Source organism: Kogia breviceps, chromosome 8 (assembly GCF_026419965.1).
Source record: "Kogia breviceps isolate mKogBre1 chromosome 8, mKogBre1 haplotype 1, whole genome shotgun sequence".
In the NCBI taxonomy this organism is placed as follows: domain Eukaryota; kingdom Metazoa; phylum Chordata; class Mammalia; order Artiodactyla; family Physeteridae; genus Kogia; species Kogia breviceps.
Window position 1 is genome coordinate 105,501,530 of NC_081317.1, and position 14,704 is coordinate 105,516,233.

General features: G+C 44.1%; 1 protein-coding gene across 1 annotated transcript; it reads left to right on the plus strand.

Moving 5' to 3' along the window:
• Positions 1 to 786: 786 nt before the first annotated feature.
• NEFM (neurofilament medium chain) lies at positions 787 to 8,822 on the plus strand. The gene is made up of 3 exons (XM_059071721.2): positions 787 to 4,853; positions 5,589 to 5,713; positions 6,927 to 8,822. Exons 1-3 carry the CDS (start codon positions 3,774 to 3,776, stop codon positions 8,332 to 8,334), a joined length of 2,613 nt encoding a protein of 870 aa, XP_058927704.1. The 5' UTR covers positions 787 to 3,773; the 3' UTR covers positions 8,335 to 8,822.
• Positions 8,823 to 14,704: the final 5,882 nt, after the last annotated feature.

Consider the following 14,704-nt stretch of genomic DNA (forward strand, 5'->3'; position numbering starts at 1 on the left):
GGGACAAGGTACAGATAAAAAATCTGGGAGAGATTCAGCCCACCAGTTTGACAGTGGCGTCTTCCACATGGAGCAGCTTTCTTGCTGCCCAGGAAATATGGAAGGGAGGAAGGAAATGCCCAGCTCCTTATTTTTCTAAACTTACTTTGATGCAAAGAATAAACCCCTTATGCAAAGAATACTTTCCCATCATCATTAGATAAGACGTCACAATAGCTATCTCTTAACTATAAAGTTAATGTTTGCACTTCACCTACTGAAGGAACACACACAGCATGCTGTGTATTTCCCTATGGAAATAAATCGATTCAAAACACACTGTAGCTTACGGTACAACACCCAGAGATAATTTCATTTAAAATGTCTTTCATTTAAGTCATGTGTAACTTCCTTATTTAGAATAAATTATAAAAGTATCATAGTCAGACTCAACCGTGTTGTAAATTCAGATAAATCCTCATGCTATTTTCTCTCTTGGTAATATTTTCTGAAGATTCTGTAGCCTTAGTGTCATTAAGGTAAAAAATGCAAAAGCTTACATTTCTTTCTATGTAAAATATTAGGGTAGTAAATGTTCTTCAAAAACATGAGACAAAGAGGGAAAACAGAGTGTTATAACTTTTTTTTAAAGTTTGTATACTAAATTCACTGACCAGCATAACCTTCAAGTCACCTTCAGAAAGAGTAATTAAAGTGAAAAGTCTAATGTAAAATAAAATATTTTACTAAATGTGGAACTGGATCAGTCTTTTTTTATTTTTAATTAATTTATTTTTTATTGAAGTATGGTTGATTTACAATGTTGTGTTAGTTTCAGGTGTACAGCAAAGTGATTCAGTTATACATACATATACATCTATTTTTTTTTCAGATTCTTTTCCTTTACAGGTTATTACAAAATATTGAGTATAGTTTCCTGTGCTACACAGTAGGTCCTTGGAGCAATCATTTTTTAAGCCATGAGAACTTTTTTCCTTGATAAGGTGACAGTTATAATCCTCTGCATTATCTTGTTGTGGCCAGAATGAACAATACTTCATGCGACATTAAAGTTATAATTTTAAGCTGTAGGCACTAAATGGATTTAGCCTGAGTAGTTAGCCATTATTTCACTTGTCCGCAATGCTTTCTTCCTTCTGTAACCAGTTAAAAGCTGAACAATTTCTAAACCAGTTTAGATACAAGGCAAAACGAATTGTGAAGTTGGACATGTGATTCCTTGTAAAGGTCTCTCTGCAGAGTCATCTCATTTTCAAAGCCCTGAAAAAAACTAACAGCAGCAGCCTGCTCCTTAACCGTTTTGCTCACACCGGCAGAAAGTGCTTTCAGTGCATGTGCAACAGGAAACTGACGAGGGTTTGTATATTTTTTAATAACAGCAGAAAGTACTAAGTAACTAAGGCATAATTACTGCATAATTAGCACTTGGCCTTATCTGATGGTATCTTTCACAGTCCAACCTGGAGACTGGCAGTACTTAACAGAAGAACAGGGGATTTTCTTTTTTTCTTTTTTTAAAATTTATCCCTCTGAAACCAGAAAATCCTGTTTTTGCAATATTCACAAATTAATCCCCTCACTCTGTCTGTCACCTGTCTCTCCCAACAGCTTGAGACACGGACCCTCCTTGCCTGAAAGATAACCTGTCTCTTAGCAAACTAGAACTTCCTTTCCCCACAGAGCCTGCAATGCTGCAGTTTCACATTAATAAGCCAAAAGGAACTCCCTAAATCAACCTGTTTTGTTTTAAAATACAAAAGGGCCAAGAGATTTTATAAAAATAAATATCTCTAGAAACCAAGTCTTTTCTGATTACTTACTGGTTGATAGGACCTCATCATTTCATAAAACAAGGAGAAAGCTGTGAAGAAAAAAAGTCTGGGGTCTCTACTTTTCACAAGCAATCGTTTGTTCTCAGCCATAACAAGCATTTTGCATGCAATCACTTGTGCCTGTGGTCCTAGCAAACGTGGTCATTAGTTAGGCATTCTACTCTTCACTTTGTCTTGCAGTATTCTGAACTTTTTTACCCTGAATTGCCCCCAAAGCACAATGCAAAATAAAGGGACATTTTAACAGTCAGCAGTGCACCAGACAGCAGAAAGTCTGTGTAGGTTCCTTATTTAAATAAACAAGTTTAAAGATATAGAAAATCTATTCTAAATCAGTCATTAAAACCTAAGTGGCAGAAAAAAAATATCTGGTTTTATTCAAAGTTATGGTGAATAACTCGGCAACTTTTGAATTAATTTGAAATTAATTCAGGTGCTTTTCAGTCATCGCAGTCACAAACAGGGAGTACTGAACAGAAAGATGACAAGGCAATTGTTTTTGTTCAGACTTATCATAAACTATATTTCCCTGGACTTTTCATCTCTGCAGATTTCGAATTCCTCTTTCCAAGGAATATTTGACCTTCAGATTTCAGTCCCTGTATCTCTTGATTTCCTGCATCCATCATAGGTTAGAAAACTGAAACTGGGCTACAAGTATATTATCTCTGTTACCTGACTTTAATTAATTTTATTTGTTTTCAAAATCTGCACTGTGCCAACCCTGCATTGCAGAGGAATCTTAGCATGAGATCCCAGCTTGGCTCCTTCAGAGTCACTGCAAACTGGCTTTAATTGTATTTACTCGGGTAGAAGGGGGGAAGGAAACCCCCGCCAACCTAACCAGACAAGCAATGCTGGGCGACAAGCCCCCAGGGCGGCTGAATCTTCCAGCAAACCAGCCTGGGCGCTGTCCTTGGTGCTGCGGGCGCCATAGCGAGCACAAGCGCCTTACCTTCTGCCCCTGCGGAAACTGCGGACGTCCCCCAAACGTTAAGCAGAAAGCAGCGACATATCCCACTTTTAATACAAGTAAACACCCCGGCCCAGCCTCTCTGTCCCCTCTCGCAGACTTCAGGCTGACCGTTCTTCAAAGTCTTTTTGTTTTTTTCTTCTAGGCCCAACTCGGGGCCTGCGCTCATCTCGGGCTGCTTTAAGAGCGGGAGTGGGGGGAGGGGAGGAAGGCAAGGGGAGATGAGGGTGGGGGAGGGGCGGGAGGAAGGGGGAGGGGAGGAAGGAGAAAGAGAAAAGACAAGACTGGGAAGAAAAAGGTCCAGGAGGAAAGGGTTCAGAGAGAAGGGAGGAGTAAGTGGGAGTAACGAAGTTTTAAAGTGGGAAGGCGAAGAGATGCCAAACAGAGGGGGAAGTGATTAAGCACAGAAGATGGGTAAAGAAAAAAGTAATGGAGAAAGGGCAAAAGAAGAGAAAAACGTGAAGATAAGAGTGCAGAGGGCTTAAACACACACACACACACACACACACACACAAAAGAACAGGAACAAAGTGGCTAGGGGATCGCTAGAAAAGCGGCCCGAACGGTGGTGGGAGAGTGACTGAACAAAGAAAGGGCGTTGGGTGAATACTCCCACTGGGAGTGTAAAATGCAATCCGAAGGTGAAGAGAAACGGAGAGAGGGGGCTTGGGAGGGGACAGTTGGTCTGGCACCGAAAGAAGAGCTGCGAGGAGGGGTCGGGGCCAAGGTAGCAAAGTCCGGGGTCCGATGCGACGCGGGCCCACGTGGAGCGGGCGCTGAATCACTGCCGGGCTGTCTTCACCCCACCCCACCCCCATCCCCACGGCCCGGTACCCGCAGTCCCCGCCTCCTCGGCCGCCGCCTCCACTGGGCGGGGCCCTGGCCCAGGACCAGCCGCCGCGGCTATAAAGGGGCTGCGGCGAGGGCAGCAGAACGCTGTGCCAGCCACACGCCCCGAAGCCTCCGCGATGAGCTACACGCTGGACTCGCTGGGCAACCCGTCCGCCTACCGGCGGGTAACCGACACCCGCTCGAGCTTCAGCCGCGTCAGCGGCTCCGCGTCCAGCGGCTTCCGTTCGCAGTCATGGTCCCGCGGCTCGCCCAGCACCGTGTCCTCCTCCTACAAGCGCAGCACGCTTGCCCCGCGCCTCACCTACAGCTCGGCCATGCTCAGCTCCGCCGAGAGCAGCCTCGACTTCAGCCAGTCCTCGTCCCTGCTTAATGGCGGCTCTGGGCCGGGCGGCGACTACAAGCCGTCCCGCTCCAATGAGAAGGAGCAGCTGCAGGGGCTGAACGACCGCTTCGCGGGCTACATCGAGAAAGTGCACTACCTGGAGCAGCAGAACAAGGAGATCGAGGCGGAGATCCAGGCGCTACGGCAGAAGCGGGCCTCGCACGCGCAGCTGGGCGACGCGTACGACCAGGAGATCCGCGAGCTGCGCGCCACCCTGGAGCTGGTGAACCACGAGAAGGCTCAGGTTCAGCTGGACTCGGACCACCTGGACGAGGACATCCACAGGCTCAAGGAGCGCTTCGAGGAGGAGGCGCGGCTGCGCGACGACACCGAGGCGGCCATCCGCGCGCTGCGCAAAGACATCGAAGAGTCGTCGTTGGTCAAGGTGGAGCTGGACAAGAAGGTGCAGTCGCTGCAGGATGAGGTGGCCTTCCTGCGGAGCAATCACGAGGAGGAGGTGGCCGACCTGCTGGCCCAGATCCAGGCGTCACACATCACCGTGGAGCGCAAAGACTACCTGAAGACAGACATCTCGTCGGCGCTGAAGGAGATCCGCTCCCAGCTCGAATGCCACTCGGACCAGAACATGCACCAGGCCGAAGAATGGTTTAAGTGCCGCTACGCCAAGCTCACCGAGGCAGCCGAGCAGAACAAGGAGGCCATCCGTTCCGCCAAGGAAGAGATCGCCGAGTACCGGCGCCAACTGCAGTCCAAGAGCATCGAGCTCGAGTCGGTGCGCGGCACCAAGGAATCCCTGGAGCGGCAGCTCAGCGACATCGAGGAGCGGCACAGCCACGACCTTAGCAGCTACCAGGTAGGAACAGCGGCTGCGCGGCCAGCCTGCGCCCGCGCCAGTGCCGCGCGCCCCCGACACTCAGGCCCGCGCCCCGCCGCGCTCTCAGCCGCGCTCCCTAGCGGCCGCGGGCCAGCGCGCGCGCGCGCGCGCGACGCAGACCCAAGTTGGAGGCTCCAAGCGTCCTCGTCCCTCCGCATCCCCTCCACACGCCTCCCCCACGCACCATCCCCCGCTCGAAGACCCCTGACCGTTCTCAAAACGTGCTTCTTTTCCTTCGGAGTTCTACTTTTGCACGCTTGCGCGTTTAAAGTAGGAGGTATACATTCGGGTAGTTGGTAAAGCAGCAACTTTAGGATAGCTGTACAGAAACTCATGTATTCTCAGCTTTTCCAGCCGTGATCGGAGGAACTCCCCAAACTGGCTTCAGCCCAAAGGGCTCAGATGGTAAGGGCCAGGCCAGCCGTGGGGTTTCCCCATGCATGTGTGTTTCCTGCTGAGACCTGTTCTAGATCCGCTGGTCCCAGTGCGTGGTGCGCCCAGGAAAGGTCTACTTGTCTTATTGATTCTGTTTGTTCGTTTGTTTGTGAATTCCTTAGATTTTTATTTTAAGGGGGGAGGGGGTCTGGAAGCGGTACCCGAGGTTTTCAAAGCCGGAGGGAGTCGAGGGAGGGGAGGAAGAAGGAGGAGGTAGCAAGTGGTTCGCGAAAGAAGTGGCTGTTTGGAAGACTAAGTCTGTGGCTGTGTCTCTTTCAGGACACAATCCAGCAGTTGGAAAATGAGCTTCGGGGCACCAAGTGGGAAATGGCTCGTCATTTGAGAGAATACCAGGATCTCCTCAACGTCAAGATGGCTCTAGATATCGAGATCGCTGCATACAGGTACCGTGCTCGCGGCGGACGTGGCCGAAATAGTAGCCGCACTGTAGAGGCCGTTTAGGCAGGAGCCTTCACCACTTAAGTTAAAGCAAGCAGGTGGCAGGAGTCTTAAATCAGTGCCTGGTTTTCTTCTTAATTAAAAAGCAATTAAAGAATTGCAACTTTTTACGCAGCTTTAAAAGAGTCAACAGCAGTGAAAATGTTTGAATAAAGTGTTTCGAGGAAGAGCGCCGATTAATGTCAGTGCTTAGGCTTAAACTTTTTTATTTTAGTGGAACGATTGTTTTCAAATATTTGAAACAAAACAGAATTTTAGTTTTTAATATTTAATCTAGTGCTTTCAGCTTTTCAACTGTGTAATGTCAAGGACAAACACCAGGACGTTCCATTTCTCGCTCAGTTACAGCTTACTATTGCCATCATCTGGCTGAGAATAAATATGATTGATAGAATATAGATTTTTTTCATGTAGATTTATGTTTATAGATCTAGATATACATCCAGAGAAAGAGAAGAGATTATAAATATATTCACTGATGTCACCTTGCTGTTGACTAAGTTCATAGGTGAAAATCCTTGACTAAATAGGTTTTTTTTTTTTTTGGGGGGGGGGTTTCTTTTTGTTTTTTTACCAGTAAGATCATTCATATTACAAGAATAAATTGCACTCAGCTCATAGTCTTTTCCGGAAAGCTGAATCGTTATTTAAATAGACACTTTATGATTAAAATCACAGACCAGTTTATAACTTGATACGCACATATTAGCACCTAGCCATGATATATAGAACTAGAATTCTAATATATTCTAAGTAGTTTTGTAAAATTTTTGAATGTTTGCTAAAAGACATTTAGTATACATCCTGAAAGCCCAAATGCTCAAGAACGTCACTTAAGGCCTTTTTGGCCTCTAGGGAGCTTTTCAGCCTATTCATGTTGCACCAAATGGATTGCAGCAGAGCCGAGATTTGGTAGCTGGGTGTAGCGAGTGGACTATTGGGCGTGGTTAGTTACTGCATTGGTGACTGGCTGATTGACCCTGAGAATCTGTTTCTGTCATTGAATATGACACAATATACTAGTGAAACGATAGCAAGTGTTACTTCAAGTGATTCTATTTATTCAAAGGTATCTACCACGTTTCACATACTGTAATGAAGTTCAGAAGGCCCAATGAGATTTTAATTACGTCTTGCCTTCTTTGATTCTCCCCTTAGGAAACTCCTGGAGGGTGAAGAGACCAGATTTAGCACATTTGCAGGAAGCATCACTGGGCCGCTGTATACACACCGCCAGCCCTCCATCACAATATCCAGTAAGATTCAGAAAACCAAGGTAGAGGCTCCCAAGCTAAAGGTCCAACACAAATTTGTCGAGGAGATCATAGAGGAAACCAAGGTGGAAGATGAGAAATCAGAAATGGAAGAAGCCCTGACGGCCATTGCAGAGGAATTGACAGTTTCCATGAAAGAAGAGGGCAAGGAAGAAGAGGCTGAAGAAAAGAAAGAGAAAAAAGAAGCCGAAGAAGAAGTTGTAGCTGCCAAAAAGTCTCCAGTGAAAGCTACTGCACCTGAACTTAAAGAAGAGGAGGAAGAGGGCAAAGAGGAAGAGGAAGAAGAGGAGGGCGCTAAATCAGACCAAGCTGAGGAAGGAGGATCTGAGAAGGAAGTTTCTAGTGAAAAAGAGGAAGGTGAGGAGGAAGAGGAAGGAGAAACAGAGGCTGAAGGTGAAGGAGAGGAAGCCGTCGAAGCTAAGGAGGAAAAGAAAATGGAGGAAAAGGGTGAAGAAGTGGCTCCCAAGGAGGAGCTGGTGGCAGAAGCCAAGGTGGAGAAGCCGGTGGCAGAAGCCAAGGTGGAGAAGCCGGTGGCAGAAGCCAAGGTGGAGAAGCCAGAGCAAGCCAAGTCCCCGGTGCCAAAGTCACCAGTGGAAGGGGTGAAACCCAAAGCAGAAGTTGGAGCCGAGAAAGGAGAAGAGAAAGAGGAGGAAGGGAAAGTGGAGGAAGGAAAGAAGGAAGAAGGAAAGGAAGCTCCCAAGGAAGAGAAGGGAGAGAAAAAAGAGGAGAAGCCAAAGGACGTGCCAGAGAAGAAGAAGGTCGAATCCCCAGTGAAGGAGGAAATCATGGAGGAGGTGGTCGCCAAATCAGTAAAGGTGAGCTTGGAGAAGGATGCCAAAGAGGAGGAAAAGCCACAGCAGCAGGAGAAGGAGAAAGAGAAAGCGGAAGAGGTGGGGAAGAAGGAGGAGGGAGGTTTGAAGGATTCCAGGAAGGAAGACATAGCCATCAATGGGGAGGTGGGTGGAAAAGAGGAGGAAGAGCAGGAAGCTAAGGAGAAGGGCAGTGGGGGAGAAGAGAAGAAAGGGGTTGTCACCAATGGGCTAGACTTGAGCCCAGCAGACGAAAAGAAGGTTGGTGATAGAGGTGAGGAGAAAGTGGTGGTGACCAAAACGGTAGAAAAAACCACCAGTGAGGGGGGAGATGGTGCTACCAAGTATATCACCAAATCTGTAACCGTCACTCAAAAGGTCGAAGAGCATGAAGAGACCTTTGAGGAGAAATTAGTGTCTACTAAAAAGGTAGAGAAGGTCACTTCACACGCCGTAGTAAAGGAAGTCACCCAGAGTGACTAATAGACGAGTCCATCGCAAAAGGTTAAGCCATATGACAATTTCAAAATGCATGTGATTGACAGCTTCAAAACAGAACGGGTTCTCCCATGGGGGCTGCAGACATTGTATTTTACTTTGTGCAATATGAGGGGCCTGCATGCAAGCTGAAGGTGCTCCCTCCCCAGTGTTTGGGCGATTCGAATGCATGATACTGTATGTACCTGGGGAAGTGGCCAGTTTCCTAAGCTGTTGGAAGGGGGGTGCTTGGGGGGGATGTCTTGAGGTATATTATGCAAAGAACCAACTGAGCCAAAAATAATAGATGAAACACAGAACTCTCTTAGCCTTAAGAAAGCTATATATGAATAATTATGTTTACCTCACTGGTGCATTTAAAAAGGACTTTTGTTCATGGGAGAACCTCGTTGACATGCAGTTTGCAACTCTTCATAGATTGATGTTAAGCGTCGCAGCAGTAGTTGCTCAATAAAGGTCATATTGGAAACATAGTCAGTTGCTTGGTGTCATGTCATTTCAAAGTGAATTCTCCAGCACTTGACCCTTTCTTTCCCCAGAGCAGATTATTTGGGGGATTATAAGCAACTTACATTTCTTATCACTATTTCCCTGAGAGCGGTGGTTACTGGGAAAACATAATTGACAAACACGTTATCAAGTGTCAAAATCTTTACTTAGCCCAACCTTCATCCCCAAATTTTTAAATTATATTTTTGAAATAAAAATAAAAGCATCTGCTAAAAAGGTGACATTGTGGGGGGATGGAAGTCATCAACCTCCAGGTGTTTAGATCCCAAACCGGAACTCAGAGAACCTCGAGGTGAGAGGGGCAATAAAGGAGCCTTAACTTGCTCCTGTGGGGTTGGGACACAAAGGACCTCATGGCATTTATATCAATGTGTCCAGAAGAAGCAGGACTAGAACCTCTAACAGACTTAACAAGAAACCTCTAGCCTCAGAGGTTCTGGTATACACACACACATACACACACACACACACACACACACCACACCACACCACACACACGCACACAGGCTTATCTGCAGCACTGAGTCTTGATTTGGTCGATGGAGGTTTAAACTTTCAGTGTTTTACTAACTGGGGTAAATAGTGCTAAAAATAAAATATTCTACCTAGAAAAAGAAAAACAGGATTCTGTGATATAAGCAGTAAGCGTTTTTAGATTTTTTTTTTTTAAGGCCTGGGAAAAAAATTTAAAATTTTTTTTAAATTTAAAATTAAAAAAAAATTTTAAAGGCTTGATCTTGACCAAGGAAATAATACAATGCCCTTTTCAAAATGTATCTGTTCTAAACCTTTAAAACCACTAATAGTATATTTGTTCCAAGTCTGTATTTCTTTTATCAATAAGGATCATCCCAATAATACAATCCTGGATGCTCTTTTTAATGGCTTTTCAAGATATTCCAATTTTAATCCCTAAATATGTCCAGGAAGCCTGTTGCTAATGTCAATAATTGTAATGATGTTTCCCTATCATTAGCCCTTTGCCAATCCTCACAATTTTTGTTAGATCTGCATATCATTTGTACAAACTCTTGGGTTACATTTTTTTCTTTAAAACAACCATGTTTGATGTTAATACAATGGTTTTTCTAAAGCAATAATATCCATAACATCCAAAGTGAAACAACAGTTTTAAATATAATCAGCAAAAATTTACTCGAATTATGTAGGATTTTAAAATCTGAAAAGAGCATATTGGAAAGATACGGCATAAATTCTAGGATGGAGGGATCGGCCAAAGAGGCACTGGTGGGAAAGATAGTCCCATGAACAAAGAAAACGGAAATCCTCATGCAGTCACAGGGCTGACTGAATTTGAAACTTTGTATCACTTCATTGTTCAGAAAAAGAGCATACATCTGCCTCACCCCTTAGCCCTCAGAGGAAGAAGCACTTTGATTGACAGTCCCCCCAAGACTGATACCACTGATACAGCAGCATTTCCCCAAAGAAAAGTCTGGGAGCTATTGCCTGAAGTAGGAATAGAGGCTGGATCTATTGGATAGGCTACTTGAATTTTAAAATACCTACTAAATATATAGCCATTACTATAAAAATACTCACCTGTCTACACCTAAAACTCATTGTCAGTGCTGGCTCCTGGGTGTAGAAACCCCTCTTTGTAGCATATAGTGTCTAAAAAATGACAGGATCAATCAGCAACCACCCCGACCCCCAAAGGCCGGCACTAGAAACTTAGCCTTTCAGCTCCTAATTTTATTTTCAATCATCTCATTTTCTTTCCTGAGAAGGAAAGAATTTAATAAGATTTCTAAGTATTCCAAAAGACAGACGATTGTTTTGCTCTCTAAAAATAATCAAACAACATGCCTTTGATAAGCCAAGCAGATGTTTCTAAGTATCAAATTGCTTGATTGGTTCATAAACTTAAGAAATATCTACTGTGAACTATGGCTTGGGTATACAAGGATCGTCCCTTCCAGAATTCACTAATTCTATTGTCAATGCCAATTATTGCACTACTATTTAAAGAGAGAGCAATTTGAAGTTCATGTTTCCAAATATGTTGACAGGGAGAGACTAGGTGCAAACCTCCAAGTGTTGAGGAAATTAGATTACCTTTTCTCTGCCTACAGTCAGCCCCTGGTTGCAGTGACGTTAAGTCATTGAAAAATAGTATTTCTACTTTTCCAGTAAATTGTCTTAAAGATACTATTTTCTTTTAAATCTTGGAAGAAGCACTAAAGCTAATTAGCTCTCACTCTTCAAACATAAGGAAACTGAGGCACAGAATTTTTTTAACGTTCCCTAGGTCACACAGCTAGTAGAGAAGACCCACATAGTCCAGATTCAGAGCACATATTCTTAACCCCCTGCACTACATTGCTCCTCAAATCCATCCATCATTGGCCACCTCAATTTATAAGGAGGTTCTGCGGCATTCACTTATTTTCTTTCCAGATTGAAAGAAAGAAAATAGGTCTATGCCATGCATCTTTCATTTAATATGCTTACAAATCTCCTCACATTGAAAAAAAATGATGCAACGGCAGTGTGCATCATGAGAAGAATAAAACATCCAGATACAACATAAGTGGTGGTTCCTTCTACCACGACAGCTTGCAGTGTACAAAAATGTGGCAACCACTCTCCCGTGGTAACTTTAATATTCAATGGAAAAGGAAAGTGTTATTTCTAGCACCGCCTTCTATGGCCAGTCAGTGCAGAGACAGTATTCAAACATTGGGATATTCATTTCCACAACAAATAGGTTGGTCGTTCCAGTTTGGAGCAAGTTATTTTTTTCTTGGTGCTTTATGTAATTTGCCCAAAGGAAAAGAGGAGCTATTTTTAAGTGAATTATTTTACCGAGTCTACACAACATGCATCTACCTCCAGGGCTCCTCTGCCCTTAGAAGTGTAAAGCTTTGGCAAAAGCACTGAATCTGAGTTCAAATCCCAGGTCTATAGACAGTAAAATTGTGTTGTGGGTTCATGATATGTAGCTTCTGCTACAGACTGAAGTGTGTGTCCCTTAACTTTGTATGTTAAATCTTAACCCCCAATGTGATGTTATTTGGTTGTGGGGCCTTTATGAGATGATTAGATCATGAGAGTGAGGCCCTCTTGAATGCGATCGTAAAAGAGACCTTGTAAAAGAGACCCCAGAGAGCTCCCTTGCCCCTTCCACCACATGGGAACATTGAGAAGACAGCCATCTATGAACCAGGATGAGGGCTTTCACCAGACACGGAATCATGGTACGTTGATCTTGGACCTCCCAGCCTCCAGAGCTGTGAGAAATAAATTTCTGTTGTTTGTAAGCCACCCAGTCTATGACATTTTGTTACAGCAGCCCAAATTGACTAAGACAGCTTCCACTTCCTTATCTATAAAATACGGGTGCTAACATGTTCTTCAAAAGGCTGCTAAGGTCATTAAATGAGATAACATCTGTGGAAAGTGCCTAGCACTGTAACATGTATGTAGTAGCTGATCAAAATCACTTGTTGAATGAATTGAAAAAGGTACAGAATTTACTTAATTTGAAGATATTAGTTAGAACATTAGTTTCCTTATACATTATTTCAATACAGAATGCATTGCAATGACTTTACAAAAATAAGTATACAATATAAATAGATATGTATACATATCTATAATATGTGTGTACATTATACAATACTCTGTAATATAGTCACTGTTCATATAGAGAATTTGGGTGGAAAATAATTGCATTTTGCACTGCAATAAGCTATTGAAATTACTTAGACATCCAATAATCCACCTACATAATCATGGGGCTTAAAATTTTCTTAATGCAAATTATTTAAAACAATATTGAGAATAGGAGAGAGAAGCAGTTTTGCACTAGGCCTAGGAAGACAACTTTCTTTTTTGTTATTTTTGGGGTTTTTTTTGGCTGCACATCAATGTGGGATCTTAGTTCCCCAACCAGGGATCGAACCCACACTCCCTGCACTGGAATTGTGGAGACTTAACCACTGGACCGCCGGGGAAGTCCCTAGGAAGACAACTTAAAATCCCGAAATCCATATTGATTGTGCTCAACACCATCATGCAAGGCTCTCAGAGTTGTCTTCAATTGCTTATCTACGGTAGTTTGAGCACCATCACATCATACCTTCAATAAGTTATTGAGGACTTTCCTCGTGGCACAGTGGTTAAGAATCCACCTGCCAATCCGGGGGACACGGGTTCGAGCCCTGGTCCGGGAAGATCCCACATGATGAGCAGCAACTAAGCCCGTGCGCCACAACTACTGAAGCCTGCGTGCCACAACTACTGAAGCCCGCGCCTCTAGAGCCCATGCTCTGCAGCAAGAGAAGCCACCACAGTGAGAAGCCCGCGCACCACAATGAAGAGTAGCCCCCACTCGCCACAACTAGAGAAGGCCTGCGTGCAGCAACAAAGACCCAACACAGTCAAAAATAAATAAATAAATTTATTATTTTTTTAAATTACTGAGTCATTTCTGTAAGTCTAGTTAGCTTTCTTGTCTTAGGAGAAAGCACAGTTTTCAAAAATTAACAGGTGACTTGATCAAAAGCCCTTTCTGGGGGGCTTAAGGGTAGGGTAATTGTTCTAAAGACCTAAATAGGAAGTTAGACAACTTAAAAAGGTCTCCATGCCTATAGCCTGGTTTGGGGGTGTGTTGTGGGGAGATCATGGGGGAGGGGAGTGGATGAGAGCACAGAATCAGGGTCCAAGAACTTGAGTGACAATATTATCTCCAGAAGGCAGACACAGGAGATTCCTGATTCTAAATTAAGATCATAGGATCACCAGTCAAAGGCCAAATGCAAATATCCTAGGTGCTATCTTTTGGCATTCTCACATTCATAAGAGAGCAGGCCATGACAGCTAAAAGAAATTAGCCTCTTAGTCTAGTTGTTTCTCATTTCATAAAGGAATTTTGGTGAGAAGAGTGAAATACCAGTTCACATTAGGGCTTCAAATGCCGCGTTCCTTGATCCACCAAGATAAAATCACACCCTCCTGTCAAACTCTGTCTCACTTACCCTACTTCATTTATCATTATAAACTCATCACCTGACACAGCATATACTTAAAAAAAATAATAATCTGCCTTTGTGAAAATAGGACATTTTTACTGTAAACGCTGCACCTTTAAAGGACCTAAGCAGTGTCTGGCCCATAATAGGTACTTAGAAAGTATCTGTTGAGTGAATGAGTGAATGAATGGTCTAAACTTCCTGGAACCCTCACTAGCAGATCTGGTCCTACAATGAGCCCCTACGACCGGCATTCAGCTCCAACGTGAAGACTGGCCCAGCATGTGGGCTCTGAGGCCTGGAGCCCTCTAGGGTCCCTTGCCTTTGTCCTCACATTGGGCCTCCCATACACCAGGGCTGCCAAGTCTGCCTGGCTCCCAGCCAGGCTAAAGCTCTCCCTGGGGCAGACATGGGGGCCAGGGTGTTTTTTTAAAAAAAATAAATTTCAACTGAGTAAACTTTAAATTTCTTATTGGCTTTATAGAATGCTTCATGAATCAGGCAGCATCCCATCTAGCTGATAGACAGGAGCTCTGAGGAGCTGTACAAAAATGAAAGACTTTTATAGGCAGAAGGGAGAAGCAACAAGGAAGGTATACTAGCAAAAAGCAGATCAGCTGTGACAAGGTCACTTTCCTTTAGGGTATGGTAGGGGTCCATCAGGCAGATGACTTCACTTGCAGACCAGACGATTCCTGACTGACTGATTTAAGATCCCATTTCTGGGAGAGGCCAAAACTAAAATTGTCTCGGTTTGGTGACATGGGACTTAGCATAAGTGACTCAATTTGGGGGCCTGTTGTCTTGTTTTTAACAAGAGAAATTTCCTGTGCATTTTCTAGCCACCA

Excerpts from the sequence above, each read along its gene's own strand:
- NEFM (XM_059071721.2), top strand. The coding sequence starts at position 3,774 with ATGAGCTACACGCTGGACTCGCTGGGCAACCCGTCCGCCTACCGGCGG. Across the intron at positions 4,854-5,588 it reads ACGACCTTAGCAGCTACCAG|GACACAATCCAGCAGTTGGA; the intron begins GTAGGAACAGCG and ends TGTCTCTTTCAG. Across the intron at positions 5,714-6,926 it reads ATCGAGATCGCTGCATACAG|GAAACTCCTGGAGGGTGAAG; the intron begins GTACCGTGCTCG and ends TTCTCCCCTTAG.